General features: G+C 41.1%; 1 protein-coding gene across 4 annotated transcripts; it reads left to right on the top strand.

Moving 5' to 3' along the window:
* The first annotated feature begins 329 nt into the window (after nucleotides 1-329).
* Nucleotides 330-24,083, top strand: LOC110501665 (T-box transcription factor TBX15). Of its 4 annotated transcripts, none has more exons than XM_021579375.3 (8): nucleotides 330-851; nucleotides 7,601-7,808; nucleotides 10,336-10,437; nucleotides 13,533-13,716; nucleotides 15,942-16,109; nucleotides 19,216-19,280; nucleotides 20,527-20,648; nucleotides 22,057-24,083. In XM_021579375.3, exons 1-8 carry the CDS (start codon nucleotides 650-652, stop codon nucleotides 22,872-22,874), a joined length of 1,869 nt encoding a protein of 622 aa, XP_021435050.2. In that variant the 5' UTR covers nucleotides 330-649; the 3' UTR covers nucleotides 22,875-24,083. The 4 variants fall into 4 exon arrangements, with proteins under 4 accessions (XP_021435050.2, XP_021435051.2, XP_090071989.1 ...); XM_021579376.3 differs by having other exon boundaries at nucleotides 331-851; nucleotides 13,533-13,704; XM_090215863.1 differs by having other exon boundaries at nucleotides 331-851; nucleotides 20,551-20,648.
* Nucleotides 24,084-24,344: the final 261 nt, after the last annotated feature.

The following is a 24,344-nucleotide window of genomic DNA, read 5'->3' as shown; positions in this document are numbered from 1 at the left end:
CAAGTAAATCTTAGTAACATATTTGTAGAGGGGGTAGGAGGTTCGGATGGGGGGCAGGAGGGGGACATGGGCGCAGGTAGCTGGCCATAATATTTATGAAATACGTTTAGTTCTATTTTTCCCCCATAAAGCCCTGACGATGTTAATTCGGTGTTGGATGGTCAGTTACAAGGGTCGGGTTTAGGATTCTTGCTTCAGGAGTTGGTGTTTCTCTCATTTGCTATTGGTTAACAGATTTTGGTTCTCTCTCTTTCCAAACTTCTCATTGGACGTGTGCGATTTGACAGTGAGCGAAAGGGTTGCCCTTAACGCTTAAAAAAAAAAGTTATCCAGAAGTGAGTATCAATCAGAGAGAGGGGAGAAGGACAGAAAGGGGAAGAGAAAGAGGCAGGAGAGCAGGACGGAGAGACAAAAAGCGGTAGATAGCCAGGAATATATTTAATGCTAACTTTCGAGCAATTAAATGCGCCGTGGGGATGGCGTATCATATCTTTAGAGGTTTGAAACACCATTTCTAGACATAGTTTTTGGATTACTTTCGTCATTGGCGACTTTTGCACCGTTTTAAACATTGACGTGTGCATTTTCCTTGTGCTCGCTGCGTGGACGGAGTTTTTGTTTTCCCTCTGGTGGATTTGCCTTGAGAGAAATGAGTGACAGAAGGCGATCTGCTGCTGCTCTGAGCTCAAGAGCGCACGCCTTTTCGGTGGAAGCCCTGATCGGGTCAAATAAGAAGAGAAAGCTCCGGGGCTGGGAGGAAAAGGATCTGGAGTTGTCTATGGAGAGCCTCGCCAACAACGGACAATTAGGAGACGGCGACGACCCTGTGCATTGTTTGGATATCGACCCCGGTCAGTGCATAACCACCATCACTTCATTTTTTTTTTTTTTTTGTTGAATATTGTTATGCTTCCAAAACAAAACTACGGATTGGCCTATCTCACGGAAAAGAGGAATACAGAAAAGGCTACTATTTCATCACCATTTCAAAGATAACTAGTTATAACCTTTTCCTCAGATAGGCCTACTAATGTGGAATAATAACATCTGTAGGCTAATAGTGTCCATAATTAATATGTATGTAGTTTAAAAAAGCGTAACTATTAAACCGTAATAGTGGTGTTTTAACTTTGCATAAATTATCAAAGGAGTTAACCAACCCCAAATTATTGATTTTGTATAAATGCCATCACTTTAACAAATGAATAGGCCTGTCACACCTCGGTCAGATCGACAGGGACAATGCATCAATGGGGCATAATAAATTCTGCAGTCAAACTTTATTCATAAATTACATTTTTTTTACTGGATATGTGTGCAACAAAAGTTCAACATTCACCTTTTGCTGCTATACTAAACAAAAATATTAACGCAACATGCAAGAATTTCAAAGATTTTACTAAATTACAGTTCATATGAGGAAGTCAGTCAATTGAAATAAATTCATTAGGCCTAATCTGTGGATTTCACAGACTGGTCACAGATAATAAAAAATAAAAAATGAGCTTCACAATGGTCCTCAGGATCTCATCACAGTATTTTTTGTGCATTCAAATTGCTATCAATAAAATGCAATTGTGTTCATTGTTCGGAGCTTATGCCTGCCCATACCATAACCCCACCACCACCATGGGGCACTCTGTTCACAACGTTGACATCAGCAAACGTGGTCTGCGGTTGTGAGCACAATTAGACATACTGCCAAATTCTCTAAAACGATGTTGTAGGTGGCTTATGGTAGATAAATTAACATTAAATTATCTGACAACAGCTCTATTGGACATTCCTGTAGTCAGCATGCCAATTGCATGCTCCCTCAACTTGAGACATCTATGGCATTGTGTTGTGTGACAAAACTGCACATGTTAGAGTGGCATTTTATTGTACCCAGCACAAGGTGAACCTGTGTAATGATCATGCTGTTATAATCAGCTTTTTGATATGCCAAACCTGTCAGGTGGATGGATTATCTTGGCATGGGGGAAATGCTTACTAATAGGGATGTAAACAAATTTGTGCGCACAATCTGAGATAAATAAGCTTTTTGTGCATATGGACCATTTCTGGGATATTTTCTTTCGGCTCATGAAACATGGGACCAACAGTTTACATGTTGCGTTCATATTTTTGTTCAGTGTACTTCTGTCACATCTACGCATGCAATTTGATCCATATTTGGATAAATGGAACTGAATGTTCTTCTGGTGTATCAGAATGCAAGGTCACTGTCGGTCTGATCGAGGCGTCACTAAGCCATGACGCACCCAGAAAAACGCAGTAGCCTATTGCAGCAGAGCACGGTTAATTTTATTTTTGCGCAGTTATATTCCTTAATTTTTAATTTATTGTAATGTATCCTTTATTTAACTAGGCAAGTCAGTTAAGAACATATTCTTATTTACAATGACGGCCTACCCCGGCCAAACCTGGACGACGCTGGGCCAATTGTACTCCGCCCTATGGGACTCCCAATCACGGCCGGATGTGATACAGCCTATGATCATAAATATCATAAGCGGTTACGTTAAAAGTTATATTACCATTGTTTCACAAATTACTACACATGGGTACAAAATGATGGTTGCATGTGGGGCCATTGTCCCTTCTCCATTTACAGAAGCCTAGCTGCATAAAATTGCTCCGGCTCTCTTTCACGCGTGCCTCTCTTGATACAAAACAATTGGCCATGCCAGTGACTTAAGTGGAGACATGGTCAGTTGTAATTCATATTCACTTAAGATGGTTTTGAATTGGGGGAATTTTTTTGCTGAGATTATGAAGGCCTACATTGGTTTCTGTGATTCAATGCAAATTCTGAATTTTTGGCGCATGGCACAATATATAGAAATTAGCCATCACATGCCACAATGCGTGTGTTTTCGTGTGAAGAGAGTTTGTTTGAATGTAGGCCTGTTGTGTGCTTGTTCTTTTCACTTGGTTAGCCTGTGTGCCCTGTATTTTCTATTCTAATTTCGTGAAGCATATCTATAGCCTATAGGCTAACTCCATCCCTTTTCCTATGTGGGAAACAATAGGCCAATAAAACGTAGACCTACGTTTAAACTATTTTTATTATTATCTTTTAGTACTTTACTTTTCCAATAATATAGGCTAAACTATGTATCTATATGAAATGGAATGGACACGCAACCTCTGCCATAAGGCTACGGAAAATATCAACTCAGCTTTCAGTCCATTTTTGACAATTTAAGCAAATTGGATATCAATGTTTATTTAATTAAAATTGATAATATTAATTTTGTAAATCTGAAATCGCAAAATCAAAAGGCTCAGGCTAATCTTTAAAGCCTATGAATCACGCAGGCTTTTTATTACTGTCAAAACACTTGATATTCCTAAATGGCAATTATATTTAGGTAAACCATTTGTTTTTGCTTTTCTTTGTTGCAAATGTTGTAATAATAAGTAGCCTGGGCTATCCCGATTTTCAAGTCACATTCGATTCAAGATGGGCATATCATATCATTTTTAATTCTAGATTTTTCCAAATTATTTACAAAGACGTCTATGACTTAATTTTTATACAAATTTAAAACGAACTAATAAGTTATTGAATATGTCACAAAATCAATTGACTCTCGTCTTTTCTAAGTCTTGGGGGATTTGGGTAGGTTTGAATTTAAGAACATTGAACTCATCGAAGAGATATTTATGTCAAAAGCTAGCATGAATGACTCAATCTCGAAGCTTTGAGTTTGAATATCCTTACTTTTTTAAATACATCAATGAATGATGATGGATATATTCTCTATCCCATTCTAACCCTCCCAGGCCGCAAATATGAATCATAATCCTAATATGAATTGCTATCTCCTCTCAGCTCAGTTTAGCCTACATTGAATTTCAACAGACACGTAAACCAACATCTCAATATTACAATCCCCATTACAATTGGATTCACAATAGGCCTAGTAGCGAAGTCCCACCTGCTTTTTATCAAATAGGCTATAGGCCTACATTTTTTTTGTATCTAAAAGGATCTCAAACTAATAGCCTACCCACATTATATACTATATGCCTATACATAGAAAATATATATCTTATTTGGTTCATTAGAACCTAATTTAGCGTCACGTGCATGGCTTAATGATCTAGGCCTACACATTTATTTTCTAATTGTACAGTTCATTTTAGAACTGCAAAGCTTTGTGGTTTGCCTACAGCAACATGACTTGAACCTCATGCACAGAGGCTCTTGTCTGACGCGTGAAGTGCAGCAGCAAGTGTTGTGCGTTTGGGGGATGCCTCACAAATGCGGAGGACCGAACTAAATTTGTTCACAGCTGAGATGCAGGGTTTCAGTACTACCATTGACTGCGATTCAGTCAGTTAAGGAAATGTTATATATCCTCCACGGTTTTACATTAAGTTAGAGTCGTCGTTGATTGAAAAGGAACGTTGTCTCGCGAGCTCCAAGTAATTTAGGAGCCATATTCCTGGCAGAGTCGCAAGTAGTTTGAGTATCCAATCTTGACTAGCCTCCAGTTGACACGTATAGATAGACCAGCCATCACTGATAACAGCTAGTCTTTGTGGTCAGTTTGTGCGGTTTAGATTTTTTACATAATGATTTTGCCTCCATGTGAGTCTTTCAAACCGACATGGTCAAACAACATTCTCATTGAAAGACACGTCATGGGAAAAAATATAAAGTGTAAGAAAACCACCCCTACTCAATAGTTTAAATTGGATGAATAACAATCCCGTTTCCCAGAGAGCCAGCATGTATGACACATTACCTTTGTTTCAGACAAGCACATGTAGGCCTATCTGCAGAATTAACCTCTCCAATATTACATTGCCTACCTTAAATGTAAACATCAGCACTGTCAGCAGTTTGTGTGTGTGCGCGCGCTTGCTTGTGTCAGAGAGAGTTTGAGCGAGAGAGACTGCTTTTCTTTTATGGATTTACAAATAAATGTAAATATCCAGACTGTGAAATATATCACTACAGATGATCTTTAATCTCACTCTTAAACCTATTACTGGCCTATAAGGCTTGAACAGTAGTCTGTCTCACTCAGAATCTGTAATTATATTATGGATAACCATGTAGACTGTTTTATGTTTTTAGTCTATGGAGTGACACTGATTTTTAAGTGACAGAATGTTTAATCTTATTCTGTCCGTACTTCATATAGCTCTGAGGTTTCAATATTGTTAACCTATTCTATATAATAATATATGATATAGCCTAATATGTGATATATAAATTGTCACTTGGTACTTCTGGGGTGATGATTCCTCTTTCACAAAATGCAAATTGCTGCTGATCGTCTCTAAATAATGTTGTATCTTAGAAACCCAACTTTTAAAATGATGCCTCTGAGAAAAGCTTAACTCCAAGCCAACAGATGTTTGTACTATTAAAAGGGTTTAATCCTTATTTTATTGCCTCTCCCTAACATGGGCCTGAATTAATTACAGGCGGAAACAGGTGGTTCTGATTCTTGTGGATTGGGTTACTCTGCAATTTCAAGGTTGGTAGATTGCTACTTGCCCACTCTGTTACAACTCTATTAAATGCATTTTCTATTCATAAACTTGTTTCCATAGAAAGGTCTTTGCGATTTTATTCGTAACATTTTTGTCCAAATTAGATAATCACATAGTGAATAAGTTTGTGTATGAATAATTAGCTGAAATCCCTCCTCTTTGCACCTACAAGCCGTTATTATTCACATTCAACTAGCTCGATTTCCTGTGTGAACCCAAGCTTTGACAAACAGAAAATGGCATTATTGTTATCTTTTTTAGACCTGGTAGACATATCAGTTGAGGAGATCTATGTTCTCCATTGAGGCTCACCGCTTGATTTCTTTGTGCCTAACCACAAGATAGTTCATTTGGGTTTTGAAAAAGTGGTTGCTGCTCTCCACAGTTTAGCAGAGGTTGGCTACTGTCTATGATTGGCTAGTTAGTCAGCATTAGTCATGCACTTAAGGTTAGTACCAGATTTCTGACTCTGCTTCCACCTTTCTATCTGTAAGCTGCCACGAGGTGCTACTTTCTTCAATATATTTATTTATTTGTCGCTCACTCCATCTCTCTCATTGTTTCCCCTTCTCTCAAGACATGCGTCTTTCTACCCAGCAATATCCTGTGTAATGTGGGACAGATGTGTGTAGTTCTTCTCACACTTTTGTAGCTCTGCTCTGTTCCTGCTGGTTATAGTGGGTGTGACTGAGAGCAGGCTGTCCGTGTGGAGGGGGACAGGGGGATAGCGGTGGAGGACAGGGACTGGTCTGTTGACATGTAAGGGACAGCATGGTGACTCTGAGTGCTAGTGGATGGACGTGGTGTAGCTTGATGACAGTAAAGCGCCGAGACAACAGCAGCAGCAGCCATGATGGCTCTGAGCAGGCCCAGATCTCTGGCCTGGCCCGCTGTGTGGCTGATGGCTGCTGGATGCATGATGGCTGTATGGGCCAATCAACAGTTGCACTGTCTTACCATGTTCCTTGGCTCACACAAAGAGAGTCATCACTGCCATCATACTGAAAGGATCTCTCAAGAGGATGATGAAAATGATTTTTTTCTCCTCTCACTCTTTCGCTCCCCTTCTATGGACCTCTCTCATCTTCCTCTCTGTCTCTGGGGTAGAGCTGTCCTGCCTGCAGTGTCTTCATGTCTCCACTCCATGCTCTTGTCTCTTGTTTTGGGGTCGTGATCACTTGGTGGTTAGTCCTGGGCCACACTCCAGTCTCTCAGCAGTCCTGAATCTGCATAAAAGCCTGTTTGCATGGTGTGTCCTGCCAAAGCAACCTACTCATGTCAGGGCCCTCAATAAATCATATAATATTACATATTGGCACATAATAACAGAGACAAGTACATTAATAAGAAATTGAAATATACAATTCATAACTTTACTGTGTGCTGTATAGATTAAAAATATATATATTTATGAGCTGATACATGGCTAAATGTTTTTTTTTCACTACATAGTGTTGTCAATGTCAAATATAAAATGCTGAAGCCAGTAGTAATGTAAGCCTATAGGTTTATTTGGAAGTTAAGATCTGGAACAGTTATTCTGGAAAAATTCCTTGACTATTCAAGTTCTATATGCAGGTTATACATTTATTTTGCTATTGTTGTTGTTCTTATTGTGTTGCCAGAGATTCCATTGGGGAAAATATAACTTTTTTCCTAACTTTGTTGTGGGTTCTTTTCATAGCCTATGTGACATCGTAATATATGACATTTGTAGACATAGTGATATGAATGATAGTAGTTTGTAGTTGGCATGACAATCAGTTGGGCTAAATATAGCTTTTAGAATTTTTGTAAAAAATATAAAAAAAATTGTAAAATGCGCATTTCATTTGATGCAAGCGTTACTATTGTGGACAATTTATGACATTTCAAACGTAAATGGAATCGTTTTAGAGTCAGATTTATTTTTTATTATTTGAAATCCAATCAAACCCATATGATTTGAGTGAGTCAGATTCGGTGCTTTCTCGGAGTTCATGCTACAGATGATTTCGCCTCAACGGTCAATACTCAACTAATTTTCCTTAGGTCCCAGTTTTACCGGGGCTACATTTTTTCCTAATCCTGTAAATCTCCACAGATTCTGAGGCGAGCCCGGGTTCAGATGGCGAGGGTCTGGCGGAGAGGACGTCGTGCTCCTTCGGCTCCCCTGAGGACCTAGCCCCGGCGGCCTGCGAGCTGTCTCCCGCTGCCTCAATGGAGGAGATTCAGGTGGAGCTGCAGTGCGCGGACCTCTGGAAGCGCTTCCATGAAATTGGCACGGAGATGATCATCACTAAAGCCGGGAGGTAAAGCAGCTGCTGCATATTTATGATTTAAAGGACTCCGCTGATTAATATATTTTCTTCTTGCACCTACCATGCATGCACTCTTAGAAAAAATGGTTCCAAAGGGCTCATTCGGCCGTCCCCATAGGATAACTATTTTTGGCTCATGGTGGAACCATTTTTAGTTCCTCTGTGGAAAGGTTTCTTCATGAAACCCAAAAGAGTTCTACCTCGAACCAAAAGGGTTCTACCTGTAAAAAGGGTTATTCAAAGGGTTCTCCTATGGGGACAGCCGAATAACCCTTTTAGGTTTGATATCACCTTTTTTCTAAGGTGACACACATGTTGCCTACTTTTGCGCAAAATATCCCCGTGCGCTATGCATTACCCCTGTAGTACGCATGTTTTTGAGGGGTGCTAATGGGTTGCACATGGGGGCAAGGGCTCCGGACGCGAGAGGGCCGCTCTGTAATCACAGGCCATAAATGACGTATGAGGGTATTCCATGGCTGATGTCAGAGAATAGCCGGGGAAGAAAGGAACTGTTTCTAATTAATCTCTTTGAAACATGTTTTCGGTTCTTGCTCTTTTGGGCAGTGTTACGTACTGGGGAACGTAACAGGCAGCAATTACAACCCAAACCGAGCATATAACTTAACCTACACTGTTCTCATGAAGACTTTCCCTCCTCGCCAGGAACACCAGGTATTTCCCGTCCATTTTGAATTTAACGATCAAGCAATAGGCGGACGATGAATTTATGTAGTCGACTGATTCACGAAGTAGGCCTAGCAATAAAGCGGTCGCGGTTATGACTTTTTCCTCCATAAAACAAACGAAAAACACTGAAAGCATATGGTCTTCTGTAGGCCTATAGTTTATAATGCATAATTTGTTTATTTCAAAACTAGGTTTAATATAGATGGTGTTCATCTTAAATCTAACCTAACAGGTTTTAGTTTCAAAGGCCACTTTATTTTACTCTGGATTGTGAAATTCGATTTAGCCAGTTGCCCATTTCAAAATAGTTGTAATTAATTTGGAATATTAGGTATGTTTCAGGCTCCCATTTTATGTCAATCAGCATCAAGCCTTTTGATTTTTCCACATTTGTAACCGTGTATGGTCCTGTATTGCTTAGTTGATAGAGCATCTCGCTTGCATCACCAGGGCCGCGAGTTCGATTCCCGGGGCCACCCATACGTAAAATGTATGCACGCATGACTGTAAGTCGTTTTGGACAAAAGCGTCTGCTAAATGGCATATATTATTATTACTTTTAGGCTAATATAGGCCTACTACCTTTAATAACAGAACATATTATGAAGTTTAACAACAGAAAATAGTATGATATTAATCACATTTAACAAACATAGGCCTATGATGATTCCTCTGTATATGTGTCATGCATTAGAAGGGAGTTAGGGCAAAGCAGTATAGGCTATATATGGCCTAACACGGGGATGCGGCATATTTCTCTTAGTCTTCTAATTGGAAAAGCATGCTTTCCATTTCCTTAGACTAGATTGGCTATCCACTGATTGTTTTCGTCAATGTATCTTAATTTATTTGAAGCTGACCAATTAGTCGACATGTTTTTATGGAGAAATGGCAAGGGCCAAGTTGTTTGCGTGTTTAATTTTCTTTTGGTAGGCCTCTATCAAATTACATAACAAGATTTTAAAGTTGTATTGTATTTTCGCGTTTGTTCTTCTGTTTTAATAACACATGTACGCCAACTTTACAGTTAACCTATACATCTGACTTACCTAAACAATATATGATCAACGTTGTTTTCGTGATATTCATGAATCAGATTTACGTTGTTAATAGCCCCATATATATAATCCGTGTCTGTTTAAAGGCAATATAGTTTAAACGACTAGCTGCGTGTATTTCATGCCTCTGCTAATAATAACCCTATAAATTCAGAGGAGAAAGAAAGTGAGAAAACAGAACTTATTTGTCATTATGAGGGCAAAGATTTATGACGTTTAAATGAAAAGAAAAATGCAGCTTTTGAAGTGTAAAACGAGGAATTAACTTGAAAATGTCTCTGTGTATGTAGTCCTACTTTTAATGACTTTTTTTTTGTTTTTCCTGGTTTGGTTTGCATCGAATTACCAAAAAAAAAACATCTCATGATTGGGTGCATATTTTCAAGGAAGAGTGAGTTTGTTGCCAGCTCGTGCATTAAAACAGTTTTAATCTTCTTTGAGGATGAAATGACCTACTTTCTTTAATCTGAATAATATTTATTTAATGAAGCCGTGGAATGTTGATACAGACATTTTAAGGAATTATCATAAAATTATGTTTGTGGCGCTGTTATGAGTGGATGAGGGGTGGAAATTGGCTATATGACTGGCAAGACATTGGTCAAACTTTAAACCATGCCCAATGGCGCACTATAGTATATTTCTAGTGGCATGAGTGGAATTATACTTAATGTCTACATGGTGCAGGGTTCCATTTGTAATGCTGATACTCATAATATAATATTAAACTTAAGCTATATTGCTAATCTCCCTCTCGCTCTCTCTCTCAGGCGGATGTTCCCTGCAATGAGAGTAAAGATTGTGGGTCTGGACCCCCATCAGCAGTATTACATAGCCATGGATATTGTTCCTGTGGACAATAAGAGATACAGGTATGCTCCTATCTTCCTAAGGTATGCTCACACTTATTAGCGTTTCCTAACATTTCCTATCTTCCCGTTACTCATTCAGATGGGTGTGTACTATCGTGTGTGCACGGTGATGTACAGATATATACACAACATGTGCTATTGGAACATTACACTATCCATGTCTGAGATTGATGTTCTTATTCAGTCAAACCAAAATAGGCTCTACCCCCAATTTGGACAACATAGCTGATAAATAGATGTTGTGTATTTTAAGATGGAGAGTCGTCCTCATGAACCCCAAACAACATGCACAGATCATTGCAAAATTCAAATGGTATGCTGATATGCACATAAATCTGAATGGAACCTGAAACAATGACCTTTACAGTTGTCCATCTTGGGGATAGGTTTTTATGATGGATATCTCCGGCCAAAGTATCTGAATGAATTTCTGGCATAGAGCACAATGTCTGGAGAGAAAGAGACCATAGGAGAGGAGAATTAAAATTATTTATCATATGTGTGTATGGTTAGAGTGAGACCATAATATTGATAGCATTATTCACTATGGAAATGGCAAAACATCTTTCTACCCTAAACCTGGTTCTTTGACCATGGCGGAATACAATTTTTATGCCGTAAGATATTGTTTTAATGTACTACCTCAGCTGAAGGACGCAGTTCAATGTGTCATACATTGGTGACGTGGCAGAGCGACAGACAAGTGGCAAAGTGTCATAGTTGCATTAATGTTATAGCAGCGCTACAGATGGGTTACAATGCATTTGTTACATTTATTTTCTAATTTCACAGTGTACATCTTCAGTTTATATATCAATAACATGCATTTATGTTATATTATTGTTACAGATATTTTTTACTATGTTTACATTTTATTTGAGAAACAGGACTTGGTTTTTTTGAATGGAACACTGAGGAACCACTTTAACAATGCATTCATATTATTTCCCCCAGTTGTTTGATTATGTAAATGTGCCATTGAAGGATCGTAGAACCCTGGCTCTCTCACTGACTGAAGTGTTTGTCTACGAGGGGATGGTCTAGAGAACCAACATATTATGGAGGATTTTGAGAAGCCAAAAGATCTTGTAAAATTAAATAGGATTTTCTTCCTGGCTGGGGACTTTACCACAGGGCTTTGCAGACTGAGCTCCGAGCTGTCACTGGAATGTCTCATAGTTCTCATAGAGTTGGGGTCTGGAAATAGTCTTTATTGAAATTGACTTGCTTTACTTAGGCTCTCTGCCTCTCTTCAGGAGTGTCTCGTTTATACTGGGCTCGTTAAATCTCCATATTTTACTTGTCTTTTATGTGGACAGTTGGTATGTTCTAAATTTGAATCACAAACAAAAAGTGCAGACACCAGCACTGTCTAGCTCTTCAAATTGACTTTGTCCTCTATATTTGAAAACACACACAAACACACACACACACACACACACACACACACACACACACACACACACACACACACACACACACACACACACACACACACACACACAGACACACACACACACACACACACACACACACACACACACACACACACGAAAATATGTTCACATACAAGGACTTTACTTAATGATGTAAACTCTGAACACACACCAGTCAACCCTGTAGGGCAGGAATGATCAACTAGATTCAATCACGGGTCATTTTGTTTTGAGCGGATGGTCGGGGGGCCAGAACATAATTATAAATAATTTTAGACTGCAAATTGACTGCAAGCCCAAACAGATATAACATTTGACTAAAATATTATAATTTCAAACCTTGCTTACTTTTGTAAACAAGCTCGTGTCTCGCTATTATGCAAGGGAATATTTGGGAATATTCAAAACATTAAAATCACTTGGAGGCGATTACCTGGTGTTTTTACATTCGTTTATGTCCCCCCTAAAATAAAAATAATAATACTTATTTTTGCTCAGAAAACCTGGGGGGCCAAATAAAACCATGTGTGGGCCAAATTCGGCCTGCAGACCACCAGTTGGGGAACCTTGCTGTAGGGAAATGTAATAGTGATACTTACTCTGTCAGTTAAGGTAACCCAATATACAGTACAGCCCGGGTTTGGCAAGTGTGTGTGAGTATTTTAATGTGTGTCTGTCTGAATTTCTTGTCCATAAAAGTATATATCTGTTTGATGAGTTGTATGCATACATATGTTGTCTGTGGTCTGTGTGTGTGTGTGGGGGTGTGTGTGTCTGTGTGTGTGTAAAGTGTGTAAATTGTGTGGTGTTGGGTGAGCGGGCTAGGCTACCCCCATCTGTCCGAATGGTGTCACATAAAGTCAGATCTTTATTGATTGTGCTGGAGCCAGATGGCAGATTTATGGAAGATGAAAGGGGGCTAATCAAATTTCCAGTCCTGTTTGGGGCTAAGGTCTCTCTCTTCTTCAACACTTTCCCTGTTACACGGAACTTAACCCTAAACAGCAATCCAAACAGGAAATTACACAAACGGCGGGCATTCTGTGTGTTTGTTTGGTCTGGTGTGTGTTGTGTGTGTGTGTTCTTGTGTGCTAAAGAGGTGAGAGAGTGTGCATGTGTCTTCAGGGTGCTCAAGGCTCTGTGTGTGAGAGAGAGAGAGAGAGACCGAGAGGGTGGTGTAACGCTGCTAGACAATAACAAAGAGGCCAAATTAGAGTTTTGTCCATGTTTTACCACTCAGTGATGACTATGGAAGAGATGTTGCAGCTAAGCACTTTCAACTGTGCGCATGGCCAGAACTAAAGGAAAACAGCTGTGCTTGGGGCTACAGTGGATTGGAGTCCCTCTCTTGCTTCAGTCAGTCAGTGAGGGGAATGCTCTATGCTGGGCGGGGCAGTCATATTGTACCCTAACTCGCAATGCAACATAAAATGTTATGACTGAGCTTAGTTGTGAATATGTCGTTAAAAGCATGTGTAGTATGTGTGGGGATATTTGATGTCTCTATTGTGAGCAAGCTCTGCATCTGCAACACATGAACTCCCTGACTTCAATGCTTCACAATAACATGTGCAAAACCTGTGGAAAAAAAAAACAGAGAACCAAATGTGAAATAAGGTTTGGTGCTGATACGTCTGTCACTGTGTGTCTGTCCTCCAGGTATGTGTACCACAGCTCCAAGTGGATGGTGGCGGGGAACGCGGACTCCCCCGTGCCCCCGCGGGTCTACATCCACCCAGACTCCCTGGCCTCTGGAGACACCTGGATGAGGCAGGTGGTCAGCTTCGACAAACTCAAACTCACCAACAATGAGCTGGACGACCAGGGCCATGTGAGTGAGCCGGTGAGCCGGCTTAACTTGACACACCATATTCTTGCCTCCCTCCTACACCTGTACACCTTTACACCTGGACACTAATACAAAGACATAAGTAATTGTACTGTTTCAGTATTTCTCAAAGTGTTTTACATTGTAATATGGGAATTTACTTCACCCCACCCATGTGTAGATAAGACTATTCTTAGAGAAGAAGACTGCTGCCTTTATTGACTGATGCTGAAATAGTTGATCGGCATTGATGTAGTTATGGCACAAGATGGATCTCCTCATGACATGAAGTCCGTGCTGTTACAGGCCAGATTGCTTTTATTACGGGGCCTTGACGTTGTTGAAACAGTCAGAAGAGCCAGTGCAAATCCATTTCTCCATAGAGGTCCTGATGTAGGGATGCCAGGTAATGTAATTACTCAAGATGGACCCAACCTCCCTAGCCATGATGGAGAGATACATACGTTTTTAGAATCTTCTCTCAAAATGGATGCCAGTGGCTTCATGTAGCTTAGGGAGGCAATGATGGGCCGGCACATTCTGGTCCTCCTATGGGCCTGTTTTCCGACCAGCCAGCTGATGCTAGCACAGCTTCTGACAAACGTAATAACAGATGGGTGTTAGATGCAGCAGTGGGTACATATTTTGGGGGGGGGGGGGGGGAGTCAGGCAAGGCCCCTTTCTCTCCCACAGCCGCGTCATAAGGCCTTTGTTCCGCTGAAGGCATCGAGGCGAGAGGAAATTAACTTTGGAACTTCATGTGTGGGAAACCTCACCGCAAATAGGCGGGTATCTGTCCCATCGCTCTTCTCTTCTTCCTCCGTCTTGCCATAGTATCAAACCTCTCCATTAACAGTGGTTGCTATAATAAAGGGAAAGGGGGATACCTAATCAATTGTGCAACTGAATGCATTCAACTGAAATGTGTCTTCCGCATTTAACCCAACCCCTCTGAATCACATAAGCAGGGCTATTGGTTCTTAAAAAACTCTAAAAGTCTAAGCCGTTGGAGGGGCTAACATATGGAATTGTTTTAAGATGGTCATACCATGGATCATTTAGCTTTTTGATTTAGAACTTTAGGACCTCTTTAGGTATACATTATTTGGGGATAAAATATTGAATATGGTCTTTACTGCTATAGCCCATAGAAACGCATTGAATAAATGTTAATAAATGTTTTTTTAAAAAGACAGACAAAAAATGTATCATAAGGTTTTGAAGTGTCTGTTCTATGTCTCTAAGAGATATAAGAAAGCTCAGGAAATATTTTAGTTTAACCCCTTATTTTTGTTGTCGCAAAACTACCTCCATACTTCCGTTCATTTGTATGGGTTACCTTCAGACGAGTCCCGTGACACTTGTGGGGGTTGTAGACCAAAACGGAGAGAGTCTCCCCTTTCCATATAGTGGTCACAATAGTATAGATGTTTTCGTGAGAAGACCAATTTTGTCTCATGGTCTGACAAACACCGCTGTAGCTCAGCCACCTTCCACTGCAGATGCAGAAGGCCGACATAGGGGGATGCTGTGAATTGAGACCAGCCCATGCAAAAAGATATCTCTAGTTTAAACTAACGTTTTTTTTTTTATGTTACTTAGATTGACGCACAGGTGATTAACCAAGCTGATTGGCTTTTGCTTGTTATTCATATAAATAAGTAATAAATATGTAACTGAAATCACTTTATTGCTACAGTAGGCCTCTTATTTTAAGGACACTACTAGATGTATTGTTTTGATAATAGATCCGTCAGATAAGTCCCTTGTCTGCTCTGTGTTGTTGTGAGCTCAGTGTGTGTATGTGTGACTGGGGAGGGTTTGACCTGACCCAGAACCCTGGCCCTGACTTGGGGTCCCCTGGGCTGAGCAGGGGGAAAGGTGAAGAGGATGGGGGGCTGGAATATTACATTTACTGTCAATGTTATTCGTTACTGTTTCACCAATCTGTTTGAAATGACCCCCTTAGTTGTTTGTGGCTCCAGGGAGGCTTCTCACTCGGGCTGTAATCAAGAGCAGACAGAGAGCCGGAGGGAAGGCTGGGCCGCCATAGCCTGAAGCCTCGGCTCTGCTCTCTGGTGTTAAATACTTACCTTACCACCTCTCTTATCATAAGTGTGGACTTGTGTTCCTCTTAATCATACAGCCCTGATATGAACTCAGACTTGCTTAGACACACATAGGCACATGCACACACATGCACTCACAATGTAACCATTACGATCTCTCTGTGGTTTCAGATCATCCTCCACTCCATGCATAAGTACCAGCCTCGTGTCCATGTGATCAGGAAGGACTTCAGCAGTGACCTGTCCCCCACAAAGCCTGTTCCCAGCGGAGAGGGAGTGAAGACCTTTAGCTTCCCTGAGACTGTCTTCACCACCGTCACGGCCTACCAGAACCAACAGGTCTGAGGCCAGACACTTTTATCTTTGTTGCTACGATGCTGTTGCCACTCAATTGGTTTATCTGCACCAGGGTCAATTCAAGTTTAATTGGAGTCAATTCTGGAAGTGAACTTAATGCGGAACTGACACCGTTTTAACTACTTTGCAGATATGAATGAAATAAACAGACAATCATAATATCAGTCCAAAATATCAAATTCACAGTTTATGCCTTAAAACATACTTTGTAAGAGGTTTAAAAAAAAAGGGGTATATTTGACTCAAAATTCCATTACATATAGTCAGGTATTGTTTGCAGAATAGATGGATGCAATCAATGCATGATTAATATACAGTTGAAGTCGGAAGTTTACATACACTTAGGTTGGAGTCATTAAAACTCATTTTTCAATCACTCTACAAATTTCTTGTTAACAAACTATAGTTTTGGCAAGTCGGTTAGGACATCTACTTTGTGCATGACACAAGTAATTTTTCCAACAATTATTTACAGACAGATTATTTCACTTATAATTCACTGTATCACAATTCCAGTGGGTCAGAAGTTTACATACACAAAGTTGACTGTGCCTTGGAAAAGTCCAGAAAATTATGTCATGGCTTTAGCAGCTTCTGATAGGCTAATTGACATAATTTGAGTCAATTGGAGGTGTACCCGTGAATGTATTTCAAGGCCTACCTTCAAACACAGTGCCTCTTTGCTTGACATCATGGGGAAATCAAAGGAAATCTGCCAAGACCTCAAAAAAAATTTGTAGACCTCCACAAGTCTGGTTCATCCTTGGGAGCAATTTCCAAACATCTGAAGGTACCACGTTCATCTGTACAAACAATAGTACATAAGTATAAACACCATGGGACCACGCAGCCATCATACCGCTCAGGAAGGAGACGCGTTCTGTCTCCTAGAGATTAACGTACTTTGGTGCGAAAAGTGCAAATCAATCCCAGAACAACAGCAAATGACCTTGTGTAGATGCTGGAGGAAACAGGTACAAAGTATCTATATCCACAGTAAAACGAGTCCTATATCGACATAAACTGAAAGGCCGCTCAACAAGGAAGAAGCCACTGCTCCAAAACTGCCATAAAAAAGCCAGACTACGGTTTGGCTTGCAAGCCGAAGTACTCCATCCCAACCGTGAAGCACGGGGGGTGGCAGCATCATGTTGTGGGAGTGCATTGCTGCAGGAGGGACTGGTGCACTTCACAAAATAGATGGCATCCTGAGGATGGAAATGATGTGGATATATATAGCAACATCTCCCGACATCAGTCAGGAAGTTAAAGCTTGGTCGCAAACGGGTCTTCTAAATGGACAATGACCCCAAGCATACTTCCAAAGTTGTGGCAAAATGGCTTAAGGACAACACTGTCAAGGTATTGGAGTGGCCAACAAAAAGCCCTGACCTCAATCCTATAGAAAATGTTTGGGCAGAACTGTTAAAGCGTGTGCGAGGAAGGAGGCCTACAAACCTGACTCAGTTACACCAGCTCTGTCAGGAGGAATGGGCCAAAATTCACCCAACTTATTGTGGGAAGCTTGTGGAAGGCTACCCGAAATATTTGACTCAAGTGCAACAATTTAATGACAATGTTTCCAAATACTAATGGAGTGTATGTCAACTTCTGACCCACTGGGAATGTGATGAAAGATATAAATGCTGAAATAAATAATTCTCACTACTATTATTCTGACATTTCACATTCTTAAAATAAAGTGGTGATCCTAACTGACCTAAGCCAGGGAATTTTTACTAGGATTAAAGGTCAGGAATTGTGAAAACTGAGTTTAAATGTATTTGGCTAAGGTGTATGTAAACCTCCGACTTCAACTGTAATTAACCAATGCAATGCTTGGCAGCAAAAATAAAGATTGCTATCAGGTTGTAAATCACAGATCATGCATTGTTTGGATCCTGAAGCCATTTGGTTGATGCAAAAAGGGTGAAAGTTAGGTGGATATCTCAACACAATCAAACTATCATGGGCAATGATCATGAGTCATAACGTGGCTATATAATGTGGCTAATATTTAGCAAGCTAAAAACACAGAGCTTTGATGTAGCTAGCTAGCTGCTGGGAGGATGTAATGTCATCATTCGGACGAGTAGGTAAATGGCAGACTTTTCCCCAAAAAGTTTTTAGCAGCTTAGGTGGCGACAGCTAAGTTGCAGGTGTCATTTGATTAGCTAGCTAACAAGAAATGTGACTCGCTTCTGAACTTGAACAACTGTTAACCACAGGAAACTCTTATTTGTCAATCAAATGCATCTGTCATCGATCAAATATGCAGCCACGCAAGCAAGCTAATAAATCCAATTCAGTTGTCAAAAACATAGGTTATGGGACATAAGTAGGTATTGGAAGGCAGGCTGCAATAGGGCAAGCGAGCAGGCTACTATTCCCCATCCTCTCAGTCCAACTACATGCTGAAACATTTGACAGTTTATCCAAAGATACTGGTTTCCCCTTTTGTCTGTACATTTATCCATCACTAGATTTCATGTTAGCTCATCTGGCTCTTTCTAAAGTCGTTGTAGCTGCCTGTAAACATACAGTTAAAAGTGAATGGCATACCCCAGTATGGCAATGAATTATTTGCATATACCGCCAACTGTAACTCTGATTGGTTATGGTGCACCGGACTGTGTAGAGTCTGGGCCTGGACAAGACAGATACGTTTTTATTTGTTTTTATTTTTCTATTAATTGCCCAAATGCACGGCAGCTTTCCCACTCATATTACTGTAGCATTTTCACAAATTCCCAAAATATTCTATGAATGTGTCAAAAAGTTTTTAAAAATCACCATATTCTTCCCAAGGGTGTACAGTATATAAACATATTTTAAGGAATTGTATGGTGCTAAAACGGTGTGAGTTCCTCTTTAAATTCAGTTTATGAATGGAAAATGACCAATTATTATTATTATTATTATTACATTTAAAAAAAAGATTTTCATGAATTGCTTTATTCATACATTCCTTAATTTCCCCTTTGATTTCTTTGAAATCTTTATACTGATACATTTCCCCCCTCTCTAACATGTGCATCGGTCATATGTATGACATTTGTTTTGATTGTCATGTTTTTCTTTCCCGCAGATAACTAGACTAAAGATTGATCGCAACCCATTTGCTAAAGGATTTCGGGATTCAGGTAGAAACAGGTATACATTCCTCCACTAACCCGAGGTCCGTGTAATGCAACCTGTCTCAGCGTTCACCAGGCTGTGTGCCGCAAATCTGTCCTTTTGTCCAACGTGGCCTTTAATATGGTAATAATCCCCTGGAGATACCTCCTAATCCCATATGCTGCTCCATATAAAATTAGTCACTCTCTCCCCAGCCAAGAAAACCCCACTAGATCTGAGATAGAAACACAGGTTCTGGGTAGGGGAGAGCTCTCTCTCTTTCTCGCTCCCTCTCTCAGTCCGGATTATCATATGTAACAGGGGAAACACTGAACCAGACCCTCAGCACATGAAAGCTCCCCTCCCATCTGGAGCGCATTATCGGCACAGTTATTTGAGACATATTTTTTCATTTTTCAAACAATACAGTGCATGATTTATGAACTAGCGTTAGAATTTCATTGCAGAAAACTACAGATGAAAAGATTATGTAGAAATAAGATATTTATAGACAGAAAATGTATTTATCCTCACACATATCCCCCTAACTACTCATACCAATGCATTATAGTAATTTACTACATCACTGTTAAGCTGTCAGTTATTCCACATTATGGCGAACTGAAATGAATTAAAACGACATATGACTAAAGCTAATTCGTTAATTAACTACTGAGTTGTTTCCCCTCTATTAATTTATATCTTAATATAGAGCTCTCTCAGGCATTAAATTATGATTGTCATCAATCAGATTTTTTGACTGGTGACATTTGACTTTATGAGGTAAAACAGGGCAGAGCTCATTTGTTGGGTTTTGGTCCTGAGCGCTATGAATGAGCGCACTGATGGCCAGGGCCAGTGTGATTAGCGTAGCGCGCAAATGAGCTGGAATGGCCCTGGAGTTACTGGCCCTAAAATAACATGGTCGGGACAGGCCCTCGTTTCCCTGGGACAGGGCCCAGCGGCGCACACGGGAGTAAATCATGCAGTAAGGAGAACCGTGTACAGATTCTAGATGAAACGTCACTCAGATTTATGATCACAGTAAAAACCTGCACATTTTAATGGCTCCAGTTTCCTCTCAGTCTGACTCTACTTCTCTTCCTCCCTCTTCTCTCATTCTCACTTACACTCCTTCCTTTCTCTATGTCCCTCTCTCTCTCTTCGACTATCTGTTTTGCCATCACAACTCTTCCTTCCTCTTTCTCCTACCCCGCCTTTGTTATGTTTTATGTATCCGTCCCTCACACTGACCCCCTTTTTTTTTTCTCCACTGTTTCAGTCTCTCGTTCTCTCTCTCACACAGGACTGGGCTAGAGGCGATCATGGAGACCTATGCATTCTGGAGACCGCCTGTGAGGACACTCACGTTTGAGGACTTCACCAACATGCAGAAACAGCAAGGTGTGTACAACTGTCTCTAAACTATGGCCTAATCTCTACAATCTTCTACAATATACACTCTTTCACTGTCACTTCATAGCTTTCCTTTACCTCACAACACATCAATTCTCTTCATCGGTCTGGTCATCACCACCTGTTTTGGCACCTAACTTGGAATCTGCTGAACTTTTTATTAAATTAACCCTGTTGCTTTTGGACGGGTTTGTGACACGAGTGGAATCAGTGAAAGCTCAGCGTCTTGGTCATGGCTCGTATCACAGGCCCCGATGCTTTAAAGCAAGCCAATTTCTTCAGCGCTCCTTCCTCCGAGGTTATGATGACGTTACACCACTCAGTATTTTGTCTGTCCCGACATCTGTTTGTTATCACAAACTCCTCCAAACCTATTAGACATTAATTAGAGTCCTCACGCCGCTGATGAACTCAGTAAGTGCTCGGAGCTAGAGCGTGTGTCGTCCCCCCACCTCCACTCCTGTCCCCCCCAGCGGCACCAGATGCCCTTCCAGCGGGGTAATCAACAGCCCTTCCAGCGGGGTAATCAACAGTTCCCCTCAATAACGCTGAAGCTGCTCTAACCCCTGCCCGACCAGAGAGGAAAATATGACATCACTATGATATCCCCCTCTCCTGGCCAACAGAACCCTGCAGAACTGAGCTGAACATTATCGAAGGCATATGGTGCAGTCAGAATCAGAACCCTGGCCAAGAGAGAGTCATGAAGTTTTTCTTTTCTTTAGCTGGTTTCAAACTGAATTTCTCTAACATTAAAATTAATGCGGACCAAATTCTCATCAATAAAGAAATATTTGAGTGATATCCCACAGCTATCCGTCAATTCCAAAAGCTTGACTTATTGCATGTAAACCTGTGCCAAGATAAAAACATATTTTTACGTCAATACATGTCTAAATTATGAATGCATGGTTCTTTGAGAAAAGGGGCAAGCTCGGAGCTCTGTTGACCAGACATGTACTGTATCAAACTGAAGCCACATTTATGCTCAGAAACAAGTACTGTTATTTTAGGGTTTAGGATCCAATAAATACTACTATTTCAAAGAAGTAATGATGTCATGCAATTAGTCCTTAAAATCAGATGTTGAGCATATGAAAGTGGTAAAGTCAGCTGAAATTGACCAGTAAGTGTAATATCAAATTCTTTAATACATGTGAATTAAGTGGCTTTATGTACCAGCCTTAAACAGGGCTCTCATATTTGACCGGTTAAGATCAAACGGCAGCAGTCACTGGAATAAGACATTCTGGCAGCGATAGGTCGAATGGCTGAAATGAGAGATACTCTGAGTGTGATTGTTGGCCAATGCTTCTGTTGTTGTTTCACTCTGTAGCATTGGCTCTGTCTCACTGTCTTTGCGTTGAGTGTGTGTGTGTCCCTGTGTGTTTTTCAGGAGGAAGTACGGGCACCTCTCCCACCACCTCCAGCACAGGAGCCCCCTCCCCTTCTGGCACGGCCCACCTCCTGTCCCCCTCCTGCTCCCCGCCCACCTTCCACCTGGCCCCCAACACCTTCAACGTGGGTTGCAGGGAGAGCCAGCTGTGCAGCATGGGCTTGTCTGAGTATCCGGCTTGCGCCCGCAGCAACATGGCGGCCCTGCAGGGCTACGGGGGACTGGCCGACAGCTCCTATGGACGCCTCCAAGCAGCAGGAAGCGCTGTGGCCTCCACCCAGCAGTCTGAATCCTTCCTGCCCCAGAGGACGTCCTCCCTGATCGCTGCAGGCATGCAAGGGGGTCATGGTCCTCTGTCTGGAAGCAGCGGTGGCGGGAAGATGGATGCCTACGGAAGTCAGCTGACCTCGTTTCCGGCATCCCAGCTGCAGTATGTGATGCAGGGTGGAGCTAGCTCTACCTCTGGCTCCTCCTCCTCCTCAGGCTCCTCCCCCTCTTCTGCCCACATGTTCAGCGGGGGCCACCACCACGTGCAGCAGGGATCCTACAACGCCTTCTCACTCCACAACCCCTACAACCTGTATGGATACAACTTCCCCACTTCCCCTCGCCTGGCTTCCAGCCCTGAGAAGACTCAGGGTGGCCTCCTGTGCTCCTCCTCCTCTGCCGGGGTGTTTGCCGAGCGCCAGTACCTGTCCAACGGTGGCATGGACAGCATGCACATGATCGGCAATCCCTCCGCTGGCCAGCAGGGGGCTGGCTCCTGTGATGGCCGTCAGTATGGCTCCTCCTCTCAGATGTCAATGCACATGGTGTAAAAACTGTCCTGTTATTTCAAGAAGTTCTGTCTCTTCTACTAAGATATGCTATTGATGAGTCATTTTACATTTAGCGTTGTTTGTAATACTGAGGTACAAAGTGAACCTTTCAAAAAACAGACTTTTCATCTCATTGTGTTTAAAAAAAATAACAATTCACCTCACATGCTTTAAACACGGAGGTGGAACTGTTATTTAATTACCACAATAGTGTTAAAAAGGGGAAGTGGAACCATATACCGTGCTCTCAGTGCACATGTGGCTGTTTAGAACATTAACCCCAACCATGGGGACATACAGGGGGATACGTGAAAGAGAGGAGACCACATACTCTTACTGTCGAGGGATTCTCAGGAGTGAACCCATTATGGTGCAATAGTAATGACAGTCTACAGTAACTCAGCCTTGTTGCTATGGACTCTATCCAGTCCCGGACAGGATGTGACAGAGGCTCTGTGTGATCCAGAAACTTCACCTCCACTGCTCTAGTTTTAACAAGACATTTATCCAACATTATGCCATAACGTTGTGGCAACATTGGGAGAGAACTGAGAGGGTTGTGGCAGTGCCAGATATATATGAAGGACTTCAATATGAAGGTTTTCCCCTCTGGCCACTCAGCGGGGATGATGGGAGGATGATGGATGAGGCACAGAGGGTGAATATAATATAATACAGCACATGCTGGAAGGATGAAGTCACAAAACTAAAGGTCAGGGTGAGGGAGGAACTATGTGTGTCTGACAGTGGGGTCCAGTTGTTGACCCTGCACCTCTCGGTGGACACGCTGGACGAGAAGCTCTGTTCATGTGGACACTGAACATATAGTGAAATACAGTGAAATCACCACAATCTTATCAACACCTTTCCTCACAGACTGGAATGGCTTCACTATTTTTGAGTGGATTACCTTTTTAAAAGCATATATAAGATGGCGAATGCAAGCAAAAACCATAAGCTTTACAGTTGTTGTGTGAAAGGTTATAAAGATAGAATAGGAAACAGAGTAATTATAGTATGTTTTGGTGTGTTGTAGATAATTGTATTTAAGTGCCAAGCAATAATACAATAATATGGGCCAATCTATCATGAAAACAAATGTGAGAAAAAATGGAAATAGCAAAATTATTATTTTGAAAGGCCTTTTTAAAAAACTGTAAATACAGGTGCCAAGCACACAAAAGTTCAATAAACATTTTAATTCATTTACATGTTTTTGATTCATTTACAGCTGTCACTCTCTGTAAGATGTGCCTATATTCAAAAAAGTGGACCACTAACAAAAACACAAGCAATAGAGTAAATGCATCCCCTGACATTTTCCCATGCAAATAGAACTTGATTACTATGATATTCTACCATATATCTATATATATGGTATACAGTGCCTTCAGAAAGTATTCATACCCCTTTACTTATTCCACATGCTGTTGTTACAACCTGAATTCAAAAAATGTATTAAATATATAT

Source organism: Oncorhynchus mykiss, chromosome 22, assembly GCF_057628025.1.
Source record: "Oncorhynchus mykiss isolate SJ-2025 chromosome 22, ASM5762802v1, whole genome shotgun sequence".
Taxonomy (NCBI): Eukaryota; Metazoa; Chordata; class Actinopteri; order Salmoniformes; family Salmonidae; genus Oncorhynchus; species Oncorhynchus mykiss.
The sequence above is the reverse complement of the archived record's forward strand: the minus strand, read 5'-3'. Positions and strand labels throughout refer to the sequence as shown.